Source organism: Myripristis murdjan, chromosome 4, assembly GCF_902150065.1.
Source record: "Myripristis murdjan chromosome 4, fMyrMur1.1, whole genome shotgun sequence".
NCBI lineage: Eukaryota > Metazoa > Chordata > Actinopteri > Holocentriformes > Holocentridae > Myripristis > Myripristis murdjan.
Window position 1 is genome coordinate 22,869,731 of NC_043983.1, and position 21,141 is coordinate 22,890,871.

Here is a 21,141-nt window from a genome sequence, read left to right on the forward strand (position 1 = left end):
TTTTCTATCTTAAAAATACACTGATAAGTGACCATTTATACACATATACAATTGATTTTGAAAGAGATTATAAAATTTCAGAGCTTGAATGGATTACCAAAATATCTGATTAAAGAAGAGAGAGGGTTTCATATGGGAACCTTTTCCATCTATGCAGCCTCCTATAATCAAGGGCTTGAATAATAATAATAAAAAAAAAAAAACAGCTTTCATCCTAGTTTTAGATTATTCATTTGATTACAATTTCCCTTTAATTTCCAGGGACTAATAAACCCCTGAGCAGTATACCTTCCCTCCTTTTCCCACCGCAGCCTTAATGCCTGCTTCTAATGCCTATCTGTCTAAATTTGGTATCCTGTGATTATTTGTAAGCAGGGAAACTATAAAATGAGACCAGGGAAGACATCAAGTGCCTAAACACATGCTTACTACACTTGGGTGAGCGTCCCCTTTCATTTTCAGGAAGGACTATGTCCATGAGATGGACTTCTTGCCATCATTAAATTTGTCCACTTCAAAACCATCGGGATGTTGCGACTGTCAGGTCGGTTTCCAGAGATTACTGCAGACTAAATTGTGAATGGGCTGAATGCAGCATACTGCAGGAGTGGGGTTTAGCAAGCTTTGACACAGTAGCTGTGGATGTGAGGTCATGCAGATGCAGCCGGCTCTGTTGGCCCGGGTTCAAGGCTCCTGCCGCCCACAGTGACCGTCATCGTCCTCCTCCACTCCTGCTGATGACTCTGCTAGCCAGCTTAGTGTAATCTGTCCCAAATTAGACACTAAGGGGACCAGAAAAAATGGCTTAGTGTGGTAGTCCCTGTGGAAAATGGTAGCCTTGGCGGAAGCTTGGAAAGCAGTAACCAGGGCAGAGAGTAATTACCTGCCATCAAAAGGCAGAGATGAGGGTGAAAAGTAATGCTAAATGTGGAATCAGTGGTTATGCAGGCCACTACTCAGCCCAGGCTTACACCATCTTGGTCAAGTGGAGATGGTTTAACAAGTCTGGATTAAAGTCTTCAAATAGAAAGGCCTAAAAAACCCACAGCTAGGACATTTTGGCGTAAAAATTAAATGCATACGTTTGCAGTGTCCCACGTCACAGCCCCTTCTCTTCCATACAAGCCTTCTCATGCTGAAAGAGCTAGCAAGAGCCAGCTAGGAACATTAGCTAAATGACAAACTACATTTTAACACCCAAATTCTGCAGTAGCTTTGACTGTACATCACTTTATCAGTCTTTTATATTCACATTCATTCGTATGCACTAACAAAATGGTCAAAGGACAAAAATCAAGTTGAACTGGTTTATTAGTTAAGAAATAAGTCGTTACAAATGTGATACAATGTTCTCATTCTAACATTCCTTCCAAGAGAATCTATGCCAATGCCTGACACTTTAAAACACTCACAAGGGAAACAAAAAAAAAAAAAAAAGATTTTCAGTAAACTTCATCTCTACATACATGAATTAGTTAAATTATAGTAACAAAAGATTTGGTTAGCAGAAGCACAGAAGCGTGGTGGTTGTGCATGTGCGGTGTGTGCACAAAAAAACATTACTAAAAACTGGCACTGGTTAGATTCAATGACTTAAGCTGTCAAGTGTGTCTGCTACTACTTTCTCTATTGGTAAATCAGCAGTGTATAAAAATATAAAAAAAGGCCATCATTTAAGAATCAAAGCAATCCAGCTTTAGCTTAAAATGACACAAAAAGCCATGACAGGTGTTTCTCCACTCATACTTCGAGTAAGGCTTCAAACCATTGTTTTTTTTGTTTTTTGTTTTTTTTTTAAATATGTGAGCAAAATGACAGTTGGAAAAAATTAATATTGAGTCAACTTTCAAAAATCAATGCATCTGGTTACCCAGTATGTCACCACTCCAGACTCAGCAATCCTCCTGGTGACAACAGTAGCTAGCTTCTCTGAAAACCTTCAATGAAAAACAATTTGCAACCATTCAACTAAAAAAAAAAAAAAAAAAAAGCACTAAATGTGTATTAAATGTAGGCATTCGACAAAAATGAGGAAAAACAAAATATATACAGCACGGAAAATATTTTATGCAATATGCAAAGGCGCCATGTTGCTGTTGGCAACACACCCCACCAACCCACCCTTTCTTCACTGAAGATCCCTCACTATTGAAAACCCCCGTATCCCCACCGACCCACCCCGTTCCCACCCACAAATCCGCTCATACACACAGAACATCACAAAACACGATTACGTCACTAAGCCTGTTAGTTTGGAAAAAGGTGAACCACTGTGAAACTCCCCAACCCCCTCCCCCGTCCTCCCACCCCTCAGGCAGAGAGGGAAGACAGGGCCTCGGTGCAGTCACTCCACTCGTCCATCTCGGGGTTGTACACTTCCATCGTGTTGAGAAATTCGTTCCCGTCGAAGCCGCCCACAGCGCAGATGACGTCACCGAGCACCACTACACCCGCGTTGCTACGCGCCGACGTCATGCTACCCAGCATCTTCCACTCATTGCGGGCAGGATCGTACATCTCCACACAGCGCAGCGCGTGGGAGCCGTCGAAACCGCCAACAACAAACAGCTTGCCTGGAGAAAGAGAGAAACATGTTGGCATCAGCAAGACATTTGACACTGCTGCCAAATTCCAGTGTTTTGCCTCACTAATTTGTGGAGTATACTAGTTTTCCACATGATACTGTGATGGCAGAAACAAAATTATAAGTAACTGGCAGTTCAACAGCAACTGATAATTATTATTGGTGTCAAAGCTACCCCATGTCTCTCATTCCACCAGTCCAGAAGGTGGTCTTACCTGCAAAGACGGCCACACCAGCCCCTCTGCGGGCCACATTCATGGGAGCTATCAGGGTCCAGGTGTTGTTCTCAGGGTTGTAGCGTTCCACGGTGTTCAGGCAGTTCCATGACTCTGCCCCTCCAATCACATACATGAAGCCATCCAGTTCACACACTGCTGCCTGGTGCCTCCCTAATGACATGACACACAACAAACACGGTTACTAAATACAGCTTATATCGTGGCTGCAAATATCACCAGACCACTAGACATTCTCTAATGGAGTGTGTTCTTCTGCATGTGCAACTGAAAACCTAAAAGTTTTTACTAGTACAATGCATTTAGCTGTAACATATTGTACTTAATGGTTTTTATTGTCTTCACTACTGTATCTCTTCTAAATATTTTGTTCTCTTACACATTGATTTGGACATTTTTAATTAGTCCACAAAAATAAAATAATAAAAGTGAATTTATGTTTTGGACTCAAGGTTAGGTTTTTGTAATATGGTGATGCATCTGATGGTTTCATTATCAATCAGTTTCAATGGAATATCCTCAGTGGATCTGGGCACATACTGATGTTGAGGGAGGCACAGTTGGACCAGCTCTTCGTCACGGGGTCAAAAGCATCACAGTTCTTCAGGCCCTTCTGCCCACAGGGGTCCGACCCTCCCACAACATAAAGCTTGTTGTTAAAGGAGCAGACACCTTAAAATAGACAAAAGATGGAAGTGATGAGCTCACAGAACCATTTACACAAACACTGAGGCCATACAGTTGGACAACAGGCAATGAAAAACAGGAAAATTAAGCTAAGAGAAAATTACATTTAACGACACCCACTCACTCATATAGGGTTATATCAACAAGACTCCTATCTCTACTTGCTCAACTCTTGATAAATTACTATATCCCATAATTTAATCTTCTGGAATAAATCTGATAAAATAGAGTAAAATGGCAGCAAGCCTGGAATGGTCACCGTAAGTATGCGTATGTATAGGTATGTATTTAATGTGAATATAAACTGTAGTTTCTGTGGCTTCCTGACCAGATAGGCAAGGTAAACTGCAGGAGAGAACACAGGGTCATATTGCATCATACCATTGGGATACAACACTTGCTTGGTAAAATGTGGTCTGCACTACACGATCGCAGAATACAAAGGCTACCCTCCTTGGAGCACAACAAAAGAGTACCTGATCAGACACAACCCCTTTATTTCTAGTGCGGTCAACGGTAACCTTCCAACAATGCAGCTCTAGTCATAACTGCGCATGTGTCGCACCCCATAGCTCCCACTGGGTCAGAGACTGCGACTCAGCCTTCTTTTAATAGTCAGACAGCAAACAATTAGCCTGAAGTGCTCTAGTCAGTCTTCTAGTCTGCAGTCTTCTAGTATGTTCTAGGCTTTACTGGTGATTCTTTGTGTGAGACTGGGTTAGGGCCCATGGAGGCATGGACAGACTACAACAACCTTCAAAAGCTCTGTGTGGAAGTCCTTTGAAAAATAAAGGAAAATGAGGTGCAGTGTAAAATCTGCTGGGTCAAGCCAGCATATCACAAGTCTCCAACAACGTTGCTTGATCATTTGAGAGCATAACACCCAGATGAAGGTGGGGCGCATCGTCAAATCACCACTCAGTGGGTAGCTTTGTCATCAGACAAAGTAAGTTTGATTTTAGACATGAAGAGCAAACAGCCCTTATAACAAAATGACGAATAACAATTTTGCCTGAAATGACCACCGCTGATAGATTATTTGATTGACACAAAACTGAAGACTGACCTGCATTGCAGCGGTTAGTCCGGAGCTCTGGCACTTGAGCCCACTCATCAGTGTGCGGATCATACGTCTCCCCACAGCTCAGCTCGTCTGAGTGTCCGTTCGAGCCACCCATCACATACAGCTGACCCTGTTGAAGGTGGGGGTGGAAGACCAGATGGTGTTTACCAGTTATGGCACATGGACATTTCTGATTGCTTGATGTACCATTGACATTATTCATTACTGAATTTTAGACACCTCTTGTAAGTATTTTTAGCAGGACAGTTGAAACTTGCTTGAATACATGGACAGATCTGATACCAGGCCAGCATTCAAGATGTCATTGTGTGTTCTAGCGTCAATAAATCCGAGAAAAGAAAAGATGGCAAACTGTACCATGAGCACGGCCATCTGGAAGCGAGCCCTAGGAGTCCGCATGGGAGCAATGAACGTCCAGCGGTCCTCTTTGGGGTCGTAACACTCCACAGTCCTCAGACATTCCTCTCTGTTGTAGCCTCCTGCAGGAACATCGTAAAGAATCCATATTAGTTGGCTTTTAATGGTTTGACTGGTAAAATTATTACTGGGGCTAAACCAAATTTCCAAAACAAGAAGGTTTTCAGGACATGCAGATGCTCAGGCTCCAAGTGCCCATTGACTGCCTCCTTAAAAAAGCTTTCAAGGACAGCAAAGACTAAGTTTTGGAATTCTCCAATGGTCAGGATGTCATGTGGCTACGCTAGTAACACAGGACCTTATAACTGGATATTCCTCATATCTACCAAAGTCTTGCAATGACTGACTTTTTTATAATGCCCTAAAAACTTTAGCCTCGAGCCAGCTCTATCACATTACATTGTACCCCCTACCCTGTTCAATGCCCACCTGCAGCAATGAGTCTTCCGTTCAGGGCTGCGGTGCCCAAGCCGGAGCGGGCATAATGCATGGGTGAGAGCGGCTGCTCTTCCAGCTCCTCAGGCTGGGCCTCGAAACTCAGGCTCTTCATCAGGCAGGGGGTGGCAGAGGGAGAGGTCTGGGGGCTGCTGCGACCGTGCAAGATGATCACACACAGCACACTGTCCAGCACGGCAAGACACAGGTAGGTGTTGTCTGGAGAGGGGGGAGATGTCAGTGGGTTGAATGAAAATGTTGGACTTCCTAAAACTTCTGTTTTCCTTAAAACAAATGGGGCAAAAATCTACTGGTATGTGACATCTTTTCACCTGTTTGGAATGCAGTTTCACCTATTCAGGTTTCTAAAAACAGGTGACAACATCTTCTAATTAAAACGCACCTCTCCACTACTATCAAGATTTGATACTTCTTAGATCAGGTAAAATGGTTTTAGGACTCGATACTAGACTAAATGACTTGCCAAGATGGGTATTTTCAGCAGTATATAAAGGAAGTTCAACAGGATAAATAAATGAGTAAACATGTCTTTAGGAAATACAAGGGGGAAAACAGCTATCCATCAGCATTGCGATTTATTTTACAAATATGAAGTTTGCCTTCATGATTGTTTAATCACTTTTTTGCAGTTCATCTACACACACACACACACACACACACACACACACACACACACACACTTACTGGTGGTCTTCTCAGAGGCAATGTACTTCCACTCTCTCCTGGCGGTCTGTTTAGGAGCATTTGCTGCCTGGTTGGAGGGTGACAGGCTTCCTGAGGAGCTGTTGCTCAGCTGTCTCTGGGCACTCTCCCGCAGGGGTTTCTTCTGCAAGAGCACAGTGCAGCTACAGAAGCCAAGCCAGCAGCACCACAGGGCCCAGCAGTGGCCAACACCAGCCCAACATACCCCCATATACCCATAATCCAACCTGTCAACTGGTCTATGTGGGCTCAAAGAATTAACCTACTTATAACTAGTCCAAGTATTGAACCCTGACAAAGCCATCTGAAGCCAACAACACAGCACAACACAACATGGTGTCAGACCAGTCTGCAGCCTAGTCTGAAAGCACACAGTTCAATCAGAACCAGATTAAAAACAAAAGCTAGGACAGCCATGACTGACCAGTGTCAAACTGGTCTATAAACTTTAAAGTGAAAATATGGCTTCACTTACACTGAACGGTAATGCATTGGAACCTAAGCAAGTTTTATTCCTTGCTCCTTGCAGATTCACTAAATTTAGTGTTTCTATTGGGGCCACATTGCAACGATAAACAACCTACATCTAGCTATAACCAAGCTCAAGCTGTGTACTATTTTTATGCATGGCCAGGCACAAGCTGTAAATTAAAGCTACACATTGCCTGGCAGAAACTGGTAGAAGCTACATCATGTTGAGGCCAGGCACAAGCTGCTGTGTACCTGCACAAACTGTAAGTGGTCCTCCTCGCCACCAAACACCTCAGTGTGCCCCTCAATCACCAGCCCTCCATCCACCAGCTTGTGGTCAGCTGAGTAGTACAGCGTTTGCACCTGCAAGACACACAGCAACAACACACCCATGTGGCTGTCTCCATGGCAACACACAGACCCCCTCCAGCATATAGGGGGGAGGGGGGAGGAGGAGGAGGGGCAATGTGAGAGGAAGAGGGGGGAAGGGAAGAAGGCCTGGATCTTCAGTCGCTTGGATGGAGAGCTTCTTTTAAAAAGACACATACACACACGCTGCTGCACGGAGAGAGTTAGGTGTTGAGATTCAAGACACTGTCTGCCATGTCTCTAACTGTGGCTCTGTCCTCCAGTTGTGTCTAAAAAAGACTGGGAACTGGTGAAGAGTAAGAAGCAGCATCTGAAAAAATATCTTCAGGATGAGGACTGAAGGCAAAAGAAGGAAAGGGCAGCACCCGGCCCTCATTTCAGCTCTGCTGCTTGGAAACCATTCCTCTAGCTGAGGAAGTTGATGATTGAGATGACAGTCATAATCAGCAGTCAATTCCAGATGATAACTGACAACCAAGCTAATGCTTTGGTATCCAGTAAAGAAAAAAGGAGATCTCAAAATGTTAAAAATAAATTAATAAATGAAATATAAATATCACTTTGACATTTGTAAGGCTGACCAGAATAGCAGTAAAACATTATATGGTGAAATGCCCATCACAATGGCAATTTTCACAATGCGAAAATAGAAACAGCCATTGGATAAAGAAAAACGTGAGATGCTGTAAATTATTATTTCCCAGTGAGAGCTAGGAATCTTGTAGAGGTATTCACGTGTAGTCTAATGAAATACAAGGTCGGTGCTGTGCATGTTAATTTGCCTATGTGTGAAGCAGTTTTCTGATGTGCCAATGTATGGGTATGTGCAATCATGGTGGTATTAGATTACATGTATTTATTCTGAAATGGTTGTTGCAATGTGCTTGCGCAATTGTAGAAATGGGAAGCCTGTTGTATGTGTGTGCATCTGTGTATGTGGCATGGACAGATGGGAGCACAGTGTTGCTTGGCTGCAAAAAGAGAGGCTGCTGAGAGGCAGTAGTGCTTCTCTCCTCCCTCTCTCTCTCTTTTCTCTGACTCATTACCCTGGTGGCTCAGTCCTGGATCCTCAGTCTGGTCTCCTGCTGCTGCTAATAAACCTAGAGGAGATATAAATCAACGGGGAGGAGCGCCTGTTAGTGCTGGAGTGAAACACAAACACACACCTGCTCAGACAGCAAAGTAGCATTGAAACAATAGAGTAAAGGAACAGACCTCTAAGAACCTGCATGTGAGTTTCAGAAGAGAAGAGCCCTGTAACGCTGTGGGGGTTGTGTGTGAACCAACCACGTACCCAAAAGAGAACACGGAAAAAAAAAAACAAGAGCCAGTAGCAAGCTCTTTTTCTGCTCACCTCTAATCAGCAGTATGGTTCAGGGATACAGTGTGTCTTACTGCAAAAACCTCAACAAATCAGAGAAAAAAAGAACAATCCTGACATAGTGGCATGGCAACAGCATGCCACTTCTACTTTCAGCCCTCTTAATGACTTCTTGATGTCAAAAACAGGAGACAGTGGAAGGGGCAGGGTAGGAGAAAAGTGTGTTGGCCTGAAAATCAGGATTTCACACTCGAGTACTGACCTCCTCCATCAGTCGTTCCAGTTGGTCTCCATTTTCCCATAGGCTGCGCTGCACCCAGTTGAGCACCTTGGAGTAGAGCTTGCCATTGCTGGGCAGGGTCAGGTTGTCTTCTAGCATTACTTCTAACTGTTAACACAAGGAAGGAGTGAAACAGGAGTTAGGTTCGCCTAAAAAAAGGAATAAAATGACAGGACTGTATCATCGATAAGATCAATGCCACAGCCTTTCGTGCCCACTAAATAAGGACCATTAGAAAACTTTTTTGCTGATTACCAATTACTTAAATGTAATGTACACAAAGTTTTTTGATGTGTTACTGCATTATTGCCTGATTGTGCCATCAGACTGGATTTGCCACATTCTCATATTCATGTCATTTGTGAATCACAAATGAAAAGTTACAGATTGTGCACAATTGTTTGGCTCTGATTTCTTTGATAAATTCTCAGATTTATTAAAAGGCAGTAGACTGAATTTCCTGTCATGCTCTAACTGACACACGGTGGAAGCCAGCAATAGGTTAATGACTCATATGGCTGTCAGGAATCAATATTTTCCAACAATGATCAATACAGTAATCAGTTAACATGTCTGGGAACACTTCCACACCAGGGTTGGAAAAAAAATGTAGCTAGGAGTTTCAACACAGCTCCCAACAAATCTATGTGCCATGGAGGGCCGATGGTATGCAGGCTTTAATTCCAACCAGACTACACCAGGAAACCTCACTGAGTAGCACATCATCAAACAGAGAGGAAGTACTAATCAGGGAAATCATCTGGTGTAGGGTTTGGTTAGGACAAACACCTGCATACTCTCTGCTCTCCATGGCACATGGATAGAGACCCCTGCCCTAAGTGCATTTCCAACATGCTGCAGCAGAATCTATAAGAGGCATGCCTTTACACAAGTGTTGCTAATCTAAGGTCAAAGTCATGAAGCTAAAAATAAAAGCTTAGTCAAGTATGTTACTCAACTAAGGACCTCAAAAGCTGGCTAAATTTGGTGCAGCAAAATATGGGAACTCCAATGGCCATTTTACAGCTAGAAACAGATGTCAGTATTCATTATTACCACTTCTGCATTTCATTGGCCCGTTCTGCCATGCCTTTCCAAATCAAAGACTGCCCTCTCTTGTAGCTTCACGGGTAGAAAATGATCCTAATATTGATCCCCATCCGTACCACCTATACTGGCTAGGAACTGTGGATAAAAACATTACCCAGGTCACACTGAGCCAGTCAGAGCTCACCTTGAGGCGGGGAAGTTTTAGGAAGTCCTCTTGCTCGGACACATCCAGTAGATGATCCTGGATGTAAGCATCCACCTTGGCCAAAACTCGGCTATCTCCCATAGAGCTGGCAAAGTTACGGAAGGAGATGGCGTTCAGAGAATCCATCTTAGACAGCAGGTAGTCCCCACAAATCTGGGAGGTGAGAGAGAGATGATAGTGTTAATTAGGAGTACACGATAACCCATTCTGTCTGGCATTGCTAAAAATCATATGTTGCCAACTATTTGGTTAGTTTGACACATATTTGTGGATAGATTTAAGACTCCACTGTTAATGATTTAAAATATGTTGGGAAAATGTTTTGGAATATTATAAGGACTGGTTAAAAATGACAATAGGCATATTACATACCTGTTTGACACGTTCCATCTTGAACCTTTTGGCTGCCGAGTAAACCTCCTTAACCAGTTCCTTATCTGCCTTTAGCCTGGGTTGCAGGGTAGAAAATACTCATTACAGAGGACAGATGGGTCTGACAGACTGATTTACGTTACCAAAGCAGCTATGCCCTGGGTACACGACACATAATGGCTATTTTAAAACTTTCAATGCCACATAATAAAACATACACTACTTCAGTGAGGTAAAGGAATTGGACATATAATAATTAGACTGGAGGAAATTCAAAAATGTTGCTAATCATTATCCAAAGGTGATGTTTTTGCAGTGATCATAGGATCTAATGCCAAAAGGTTAAACATCAGAAAAGGAGATGATGCTACTAACTGGGCAGTGTAGGCATAGTTGAGCAAGATCTCCACAGCTTCTGGGTCCAAATCCTCAAAGGTGACATGAGAGATTCCATGGGGCTCGATGTCACTATTAAAGATCTCAAAGAGGTAGGGGCTGCAGCAGGCCAACACAGCACGGTGAGCCATCAGCTCATGGCCACACACCTGGATAAATTGGTTAGAAAAGTTAAACAACAAATACAATGTTAGAAAGTGCTCAAGGCTCAAAGGAAACTCAGAGCATTGAGTTGAGAAACATATTGAGAAACATAGATATGAGAGCTGCATAACCAGACTCTTATAGACAGAAATAGTGGGAACAGGCTCAACATGATATGAGAGCTATGAAACATAACAGGAAACAGGAAAGTAAATATTTCAAATCCTCTTCCAGTTTCCAAGTTTAGCATGACTCATTTGGTTTAGGGCAAAACATGATGTCACTCATCCCTGGTGACCTGTGTTTTAAACCTACAAAAACAGGTACATATCAAGCCACTCAGGTTGTGCTGTTGTTAAGAGACATTAAATATGTTGGAATTTATTTTTGCCTCCAAGACAATCATCTTTGTCACTTCTCCCCCTACAGTACCTCACTTCCCCTCCAGCTCCCATTTCTCAACCACTCCAATTACAGAGTGACTCAATGGCTTCTTGGAGAGTGTAATGGCATTAAAATGTCTTATAAGATAGAGCATGAGGTGTGGGAGGTGGAAGATGACAGGAGGCCACTGGAATTTGAGAGGAGAGGTGAAAGAGGCTACATGTGAGTGTGTGAATATTGCAATGAGCCATACCTGCAGTCTTACATCACAGAACTGTCCACTCTTTCTCAGAGCGTTCATCTTGGCCACCGTGGAATCCAGGAAGCTTTCATCTTCAAAGATCAAATAACCATTTGGAATCATCTTGGGTGAATTTTGATAGAAAGCCTGAAGAGAAGAGGTGACAAAAAAAGTTTATGCCATGGCAGCCAACATTACCCTGCATGCTTGTGTTTTCTCACTCTGGTGGCTATATTTTCAGCTGTGCAGCACTATGCAGAGTAGCTGGTTTTATTAATTCATGACCACAGTAAGGATTAGGATTAAGTGCATGTAGAGTGCATTGTGCATGATCATATAATCTGTCCAATGCATTAGTTATGACCTTACCTAATAGAGAATGACGTAAATCCAGGGAAGTGCTAGTGTTGAAAGAAGAGAACAGGAGCCAAGGAAGGCAATAGGCGAATCAGACTGAGACCACAAGGGAATCCAAATCTTCTTCACCAAAGGAAAAGAGATGGGGAAGTTGTCAGAAGCAATGCCAGTTGACTAAACGGGCGTGAGCAGAGGGGAGGGGGGGCAGCCGCACCGACAAACTATCAGGCTTGAAGCGACTGTAATCAAGTCCTTGGGAACCCGTTGGCTATAGAGCTGTACTTTTTCTGTGTTGGTCATACATTATAACCTAGAAGGAAAAAAGAAAAGGGAAAAAAGGGGATATTAATTTTTGTTATTTCAGTCAAGTAAAGAGACAGGGCAAATGCTCATTTGAAATCTATACAGCATGTTCTTGGCACCTCCTGCACCAGAATGAGTCAGTTCCACGTGTTAAAATCAAAATAACCTAGCACACGGCATGGCAGCTCAGCACAGTCCTCCCCCGTCCTCTTTCACTGACTTTTTCAATATCCCTCTAATCTGTATTTTCCTAACCATGCACTGCAACACAAAAGCTAGTCATAAGGATAATTCATCCATATGACCAACAAGAATAAAACTTTTGAAAGGAGATTTGATTTAGAATCACTAGCTAGCTCATTTTACCATGGAATATTGAGTGAATTAAATAAATATATATATTTATACTACTAAATAAATAAATAAAATTAATTCAGTACTCCTGTGAAAGAGAGCGGGAGGCCTACAGTGACACTACCTGCATAGCTGAGAGCAAGCGAAGTGCCTTTGACACCCCTCCCTCACACAGCCCTCAATTTAGTCCTTCAAGGTTTCCACACCTACTGCCATGTGCCACCAGGCCAAGACAAGACTGTCTAATCCGTCTCACGCTCCCAGCTCTTCCTCTGCTCTCTGAGGCAAAGCCCCTATGACTCAATCTTATGACACACCCCTCAGCCTGGCCCAACCCCTATAGGAACTCTTTCATTCAAGCATGTCCCTATAAGGAAAATGCAGGTGGGGATAACATTGTAAATACTGCCACAACCAGACAACTGGTGAGATGCAGTAGGGGTCTGTATTTACATACAAACTGTATGTGGTCACACTCTGAACTCTGGACAGCCATGGTGAAATTGGCACTTCATCAACCCCTGGCCCACAAGCCGCACCTCACCTCGCACGTCACATCAAGCGGTGACCATCCCATATCCTCCAATCTCAATACAGTTTTTCATGTTGTGATATTTAAGAGTCTGGATCTAATTGGCCAGTAAGTCTCAGGAGAGCACAAACTGAGCTTTTAACCCCTCGGGCCAAACAGCGACACACAGATTGCCCTTGTACAAATGGAAATCTTTGTAACAGAAACAGTGAAGCTAATGTCATGCCAAATCAGCGCTCCACCAGCCCATCTGCAGTCTGGGGTTTGGCTAAAAAAAATTCCAACAGTTTTATGTTAGAGCACACTCCCATGTGGGGCGGAGGGCCAGACTGACCACAGCAGCTGCCCAATAGTCTGAAATTGCATCTACACACCGTGTGGGAGAGGGAAGGACTTCCAGGGAATCTTAGGTTTGGGTTTGTGTGTTTGTATGTGCACTGGCACAACTCTTATGAGAACCTAATTCAATGGTAGAGGCCTACAATTTGTTGAAATGGCATACATGTAATATACTTTCCATGCCAGCTGCTGCAACTGGCACACTGCTGATAACAGTGTATGTGCATGTGTATTTCCAAACAAATCTTCTATTTCATCCTGCAAAAGTTATTAGACCAGAAATCATTAGTAATGAGGGTCATGTAACACATACTCTTCACCATAGTGACATGTTAACTCAGGTGATTCCACACAACCCCTCTTCAACGCCCTGAACAGCACAGCTGAGAATGTGAAACAGCGACCTGCGGCATTAAGATTATTATTCAGTTCTAGGCTGATACGCAATATGGAAAAGTAAATGACAAAAAAAATTCTAGATTGTAAATTTCTGCTCAAGACTTAGATTGTTTATACTGAGGAAGTGAGAGACTAACCCTGATGTAGATCATTTTGGGGTTTTCTACCTACAGTTTAAGAAATTGTACTCTACTGCATGTGGCCAGTCAGAGCACTACATGCCCTCTAGATCAGTTGTCTTCAAAGTGGGCACTAGGGACCTCCAGGGGTCCTTAAGGGGCTTCCAAGGGGTCCTCAGCAAAATCGGGGATATCTTAATTTTACTTTAAGCTAATTAATTACAATCCAAAAATTAGTTACAGTCCAAAAATGTTTATTGGTGGATTTTATAGTTCTAGCAATTTTGTATCTATTTGTCAGAATTCAAATTGCCAAGGGTTGATTTAAGTGAGCATGTTTGGTCATCTACTCATTTCGTGATTCCTAGGGCTAAAACCATGCAAAGTGGGCTCCATGGCTTAATGAAAGTCAACGTGGGGGGGGTCCATAAGATGAAAAAGTTTGAAAACCCCTTGCCTTAGCCTATGCTACATTATGCAGTCTATGGTCTTGTCTTGCTTACTGCGGTCAGCCAACTGCTCCCCACAGCTAAATACAAGTACCAGAGATTTACTGAAGCGGGCTGACTGGTGGGAGGATCGCACTACTGTTAGAGATGCTGCCACAAAGCTGCTTTTGACAGGCTTAAAAAAAACATGGCCTACAGCTAAGTGGGAAGGTACCATTCCTGGCACAGCGGCTTCATGTAAGGAAGATATGTGACTGCTTCATCTGAGGCTGTTTCAGTTACAACTGTAGCATGCACACGCCATGGGCAGCGTGCAGACCAGACAACTTTCTGCTAGCTCCCGCTGCCATACGGGCAGTGTAAAGGACAGCCAGACTGACACAGGAGCAAACAGTATGTCCTTTGTATTTTGCTGGAAATAATGACCAACGTCTTTTGCACAGTCAGACAGTTCACAGGAAGGACACAAATACATTCTTGCAAAACCAATCCCATGTGTGAAAGACACTTTTGTGCTGTATTTCTCTTTCTGGGACATCTTGTCTTCAGCTGAAAATACTAAGAGCTTTAGGGTGTTTGGGCACATGTGCATTTATGCACTCACTCTAGATCAAAGAAACAATTGGGGCAATAAAGATTTTTTTTTAACTGAACAGTTTTAAAGTCTTTTAGGCCTTCATTATACTATCTTTGAATGGGCACAACTTCAATTATACAAATTTATCAATCTTCAATATAACCTTTCACATGTCAAAGATTAACTGTTTCACGGACCTTTTTAGCCCGCTATATAACCTACTACCCACCTACCTGCCCTAACCTACCTACCTACCTACCTATATAGCTACATATGACCTATATCTATATTAGTTTTTCTGCACACATATCACTTTAACTGTTCAATACAAACTTACTAGACATATATTAAAAAAAGATATATATATATATATATATATATATATATATATATATATATATATATATATATATATATATATATATATATATATATATATATATATATATACATACATACAGCCTGTATCTTTCAGACATACATACACATGATTGTCTGGCCAGCGCACACATACACACAGCCACGCACTCATTACTCCATATTGACAAGTTCTCTTACACACAGAAATAGCCACACACACACCTTACTATTTTTGCTAAATTTGGCTCTAAATCTTTAACAATGAACAAGTCAAACATCACAGGATCTTATCTAACTTGGGTAGGTAAACCAACAGCTCTTCACATACGCAAGTCAGTCCGGTCAGACCGGACACACCAGGAAGCGCAAATTTACGCATGTGTAAGATCTTGGCTGCTCACACAGAAACATGTTTCTCAGTGCCGGCTACACACAAATCCTCTCTCTTTCTTTCTGCCTGTGTGCTGCATGTCTGTGCAATAAATGTGGAATGAGCTGCAGTGCGCGGGTTCATTTTGAAAGAGCAACGGCCAATGGGAAAACCCCAACATGAGGAATGGCCAATGGCCAAAGTCCAACACACTGCAGACCAATGGTAGCTCCCGCCATCACTGCCTGGCCACCTCCAGTCACAGTGACGTCTTTGGTAAGCCAACCAAGTGTGTATCTTTGACAACTCAGTCAGTCAGAGACATTCACATTTGTTACACAGGCCATGCCAGTTCAGCCAATGATGGGTGCCACGGCAGCCAGGGAGAAATTCATCCGGCGTGCTGCCGATGTTTTGTGCAATAAGAACAGCTGTGTAGTTTCCTTCCAGCTCCTTTGTACACACATAATTGTTAAGTTCCCATGAGTCTGAAATACAGTGAGCTGTGACCATCACATGCTGGCCAGCGATGCCCATCCATCTGTGGTAAGTGTCTTATCCTTTAGTATAGTCTTTATGTTTTCCTGTATTATGTCACAGTTGTACTATGTGTGTTGAGATTGAGGGGCGACATGAAATTTTATAACATGGCTCCAGTTCCATGAGATCCCCAAATCCTTCTCCCAAACAATATCAATGTGCCACATATCCTGGCATATATATATATATATATAGCTTTCTTATTGATGATGGCATTTTTATGAGCTTCTAGCAAGAGGCCTGCTGAATGTGTCGATGAAGCAATCAGGCAGTCAGATGAGGCTGTACGCTAAACATTACTCTGCTCATCTCTGTTGCCTCAGCTACGTTACTTGATTGGCAAGCTAGCAGGTGACTACGCAGATCTGCAAGACAACTGCTTTGTACAGAGTCGACAAACAGCTTTATCTTGGGGTTCTGTATCTACAATGCAGAACCCCAAATACTTCCACACGCCACTTCTCACATGTTTTGGTAGCATGATTGTTTGGTCAGGAGTCAGGACAGCTGTACAGCTTGTGAGACCCAGGTTTTCAGAAACTATGGTCCTGTTCCAACTTGGATATTGATCCTCATCCCTGTCCAGTCCTGACTTGTGGGCCAACTCGAATATGAAGATGTAATTCTTTAGTGTTGGCAGTCGGTTTGTGTGTCAATGGGACAACATTAGTCTCGAGCCCTTGACCAAGATGGACAGAGAAGTATTGGCCATCGCCATCTGGGACTGTGTCTTTTTCAAAGAATCAAGTTAGAAAGTAAAAGAGCATTCATTTGAACTAATTCAAACTTTTATGTTATCAGAATCCTCTATTATAGCCACGCCTGGCTTTTCATATTCACAAGCCCTCCCAACGGAATTATTGTCATTGGTTTGGATAGCTGTAACTGAATATTGTCTCTGGACAGCACATATCAAGACAGAAAAAAAAGAACAATTATGAACGCTTATTTTTCAATCTATGGAACACGCTCATTTCTGGCAAAAGAAAGTCACAACTGAGAAGATTACAGATCTCCTTTTTATTCAAAATGGTGGATACAGCTCCTGTAGCTTGTTTTATGCCCATATAATTTGATTAGTTTGGATGACTCGTAGTACGCAGTCTGAGTGCTCAGCACTCAGTCAAGCAGCACAGCAGAGAGAACAGATATAAAGACGTGCAGCACAAGCAGATGCCTGAACATTAATTAGTTAATATCAATTTTCAATTCAAATATAATCACAGTTGGATCTCATTCACATTTTGCGAAGTTCAATCGATAGTTCTATATAAAGCAATAGTCCGACGTTAGTGGTAGTCAACAAGGCCAATATCTGCCAGTACCGATATTTCACTAATAAACTGGAGCATCCGTACAGCCAACTGGTTTAACTGGTCAGCCACAGAGCCAGTTAAGTACAAAGAGCAAATCTCACCGATTATCCTTTTTCCATTTAGATTTATGCAAGGTGGTAACTGCATGCCAGTGGTGTAAACCTACTGTTTTGCGCACCATAAAATGACCTGCAAAAATCACTTCAACGCATGCACTCAGTATTTCTGCCAGTATATGCAAAAATATGGCAGGAAAAAAAAAAAAAATTCACAAGGAGTCATAGCCTGCTCTATGTCTTGGAACCCAGTCAGTGTAAGGAGTGATTTAGATAGCCTAATCATAGGTCATGGAACATTACAGATAAAGAGGCAAAAGGAAAAATGTTGAGATTAGATTCCTCTGCCTCAGAATTAATTGGACTGCATGCCTGGCTTTTTCTTTACCATTATTTACACAGAAAACACACAACAATGGGAGGGTTAAAGAGCAGAGCACAACATGTACAGGGAAAGGGTCGTGGATACATCAGTCTGAAGGAGGACGAATAAGAGGAACTATGAAAAATTCATTGCTTTGCCATGGAAGAGAACAGTGCACCACATGACTAGCAGTCACAGTTAGTTCAGTGTTGTTTCAAAGCTGTGTGCGTCCTCCAACCACACAGACAGTAGCTGTGCCCGAGTATAAGTGTGCGCACATGTGAATGTGTGTAGTAAGTGTTCCAAAAAAATGTTATGGGTTAGTGTATAGGCATGCTGCTGGCACATGCTGGAGAGCAGGCACTGTATCACACAGTATAGCAATTACAGGAAGGCCTGGTGTGGAAAGCTGTAGCCCACCATGTATGAGAATGTAAGGAAAAGTGACCCACTTCTGCACTGTTATGCAATTTCTGGCAGGAGGCTTCTTGAGTGTTCCAACTCTAAACTCCTCCTCAACACCAAGTCCTTCACTCCAGCCTATCCCTTGTTCTTGCGCCTTTTCTCCATCCAACCCTCAACTCACTGCTTTGTCAGCCAAGCCACCTCCCCACCCCATCTTCTAGATCGTTCTTTTGCACTATCAAGTCGCTGCTTTACTCACCAGCTCAAATTAAACAATAATGCTTTGTAAACTGATAAGGCAATCTGAACACATAATCAGTGTTCTGCAGAAACTGGCACAGGACAGTACAAAAATGAAGTTAGGCTACATGAAAAGTCCAGTACAATTCAGAAGACTGCAGCTGTAAAAGAAAACTGCAGAACGTGTGTCTGTGCAGCTCTGCTCTACAGAGAAGCAAAACGAGAAATTAAGTTCAACAGCCTAGAAGCGGACATCTATTTGTAGCAGAAGAATGGACTCTTGCAAAAAAACTGCTATGTTAAGCATCTGTAATATCAAGTGTTGAAGTTCAACATGTTACTAAGGCTAAAAGTGCTTGCACAGCACTTTTAATTACATGTGTTCACAGGTGAACGGAAACTAGAGAGAAAATGAGGAAGGACGAGGGGCCAGATTGGGTTTGTGACACAATACATAGACAGTATTTTGAGATAGAGGCACAAAGCAAGGCAGACTGGGTGATCTGTGAATGTGGATATGCATGCATACACCAGACAAAAGGGACAAAGGAGAATGGAGAAAGGGATAAAAGAGAAACAGCGAGAGTGTTCACGACTTTGTCACAGGAGGTAGTTCTGAATGTACTTTTTCTCTCCATGTTTCCATTTGGTTAGTCAAGCACAAAGGTGCAGGCCTGAGACTGAACAATCAACGCTGGTTGGACACCCAGTGGTGAAGAGAGGGATTGCAAAGTCAAGCCTTAGAGCCTATATTTCACCCAGTTTCAATGAGTGAAAATTTTATGACTATCTTGAGCAGAGCTATAACTGGGTATAATGAAAAAGCAGATGACAGGAAGTAATATTGCCTTGCCAGTTGTCTAAAAAACAAAACAAACAAACAAAAAAAAAAAAAACAACAGCAGATTTTCATAACCCTGATTAAAGCAGTAACAGCATTGGGACTGCCTCAGATGAGCCAGTGTACTGACATTAACATTAGAAATAAATACAAAGCACTGTATCACAGAGATCATATCTAAGATTAAAGGACCACTGGAGGAAGAAGGGAGTGGAATGTTGCAAATATGTTGGCAAACACATTACAGAATCTAAAATAATTTGATCAAATTCAGATTAAACTAAGAGCAAGCTTATAATCACTCGGTAACAGTACAGATGTTGTTTTTTTTTTTTTTTTGCTTGTTTTTTATAAAATTAGGTAGCCAGAGTATTAGAGAATGGCACATGTGGTTGACAGACTAAGAAGCGGATTTCCACGTTTGAAGCATAGTAGGTCAAGTGTTGCTGCTGAGCCACGAGACTAGGGAAGACAACCTGCAGCCGGGTAAAAATATATACTAACGAGGACCCAATCGTAAGCATCGACTAAAGCATTTCCTCCAACTATATCATCAATATAATACAATCGATAATCCCAGACACTGGCAGCGACAGTAAGACGTCGGTATCTGATGCCTCAAGTCATAACATTTTAACACCAGGTGTGTGCTGGCGTCCTGTATTATCTCTTACAATGAAATTTACCATTAAGTGCGTGGCGGAGGTAGGACAGCCTGTACCCATGCCAAGATTTCAACCATATCAGCGGCAAAGTCTAATGATTGGCCACCCAGCATCAGATGGCGCGTCTATTCGCTGGAACGCCTGGTCTGTCATCTCCTCCCCTCCTCTGCTAACATTCGTGTGAAATACCAATGCCACGATGTATGGAACCGTGCCAGCAGGTTTATATGAGCTGAACACGCTGTGACTGTCCCGCCACAAAAAAAGGTCAGCAACTGGAGTCTGCCCAAAATCTGATGAACACGTCTTTCATGGGGGTTATGTTGAATCAGAAAAAAACAAACAGCCGGAAGACAGCTAACAAGTCAAGCGGGCATTCTGGCCGGAACCCAGAAGTGAAAGATGGTGCGCTTTAGCAAAGCATGGAGGCTAGCGCGTTTTAGCCTGCTAGCGTGACAGCCGGCTAGCTAAAACGGGCATCCACGCGACACTATCTCATTCCACGACCGTTAAATTTAACCGGGCGACAGCGGACATATCTGGCCATTTTCGCTTGTCCTCTTTCAAACTACCACGTTATCAATGCCTAAAGGTTTACTATACCGTTACCTATGACGTCCTTGTTAAAACCATGAGCATATGCGACAAGCCGCGTTTTTCTCGGTGACATTGCCCGCGCCCCCACTATCAGCGTAACGTTAACATTATTTCCAACAGCCTCTGAGTCCTCACAAAACAACCACATCATCGCCATTTCATTCATCAGAAATCAATTGTGTACTAAAAAAAAAAAATAATGTTCACATTGACAACAACTGGAAGCCGCGTCAGATTATATTACTGGTTACTTCACGGGTTAACAAAGAAGGCAGCGGCAGCATCATTTCCTTGTAACTCCTTGTAACAATTTCTCAAGAAAAAAAATAATTCTTACCTGAGGCGTTTGACAGCAGACGATATTAGACATATTTAGAGCGAATTCAGAGTTGGTTGGTTCGGGTTACAGCAGAGATGCAACGCGACTGTTGGCACGGTGTGTTGGGCTAGCAGGTTGCCGTTCCTCTCTAATGGAGATGCACGTCTACTCTCCGTCTAGTCTCGACTAGCTCTGACCGACCAGCCAGCTGGACAGGGAAGCGCGCTCCCGACAAAAGCG

At 42.7% G+C, this 21,141-nt stretch overlaps 1 protein-coding gene across 1 annotated transcript; it reads right to left on the minus strand.

Annotated features, from left to right (window-relative positions):
- Positions 1 to 1,293: 1,293 nt before the first annotated feature.
- On the minus strand, positions 1,294 to 21,112 carry ivns1abpa (influenza virus NS1A binding protein a). The gene is made up of 15 exons (XM_030049376.1): positions 20,920 to 21,112; positions 11,769 to 12,066; positions 11,412 to 11,546; positions 10,610 to 10,779; positions 10,235 to 10,310; positions 9,842 to 10,015; positions 8,590 to 8,715; positions 6,890 to 7,000; positions 6,149 to 6,290; positions 5,438 to 5,662; positions 4,949 to 5,070; positions 4,574 to 4,700; positions 3,361 to 3,492; positions 2,800 to 2,973; positions 1,294 to 2,573 (listed from the first exon to the last, which is right to left on the minus strand). The coding sequence occupies exons 3-15, from the start codon at positions 11,520 to 11,522 to the stop codon at positions 2,311 to 2,313; spliced, it is 1,953 nt and encodes a 650-aa protein (XP_029905236.1). The 5' UTR covers positions 11,523 to 11,546; positions 11,769 to 12,066; positions 20,920 to 21,112; the 3' UTR covers positions 1,294 to 2,310.
- Positions 21,113 to 21,141: the final 29 nt, after the last annotated feature.

What these genes read in the sequence shown, in the direction of transcription:
- ivns1abpa (XM_030049376.1), bottom strand. Translation starts at nt 11,522, where the DNA reads ATGATTCCAAATGGTTATTTGATCTTTGAAGATGAAAGCTTCCTGGAT. An exon ending in TGGAACGACTGATGGAGGAG is followed by an intron (nt 7,001 to 8,589) that starts GTCAGTACTCGA and finishes TGTGTCTTGCAG; the next exon opens with GTGCAAACGCTGTACTACTC. An exon ending in GACTAACCGCTGCAATGCAG is followed by an intron (nt 3,493 to 4,573) that starts GTCAGTCTTCAG and finishes GTCTATTTTAAG; the next exon opens with GTGTCTGCTCCTTTAACAAC.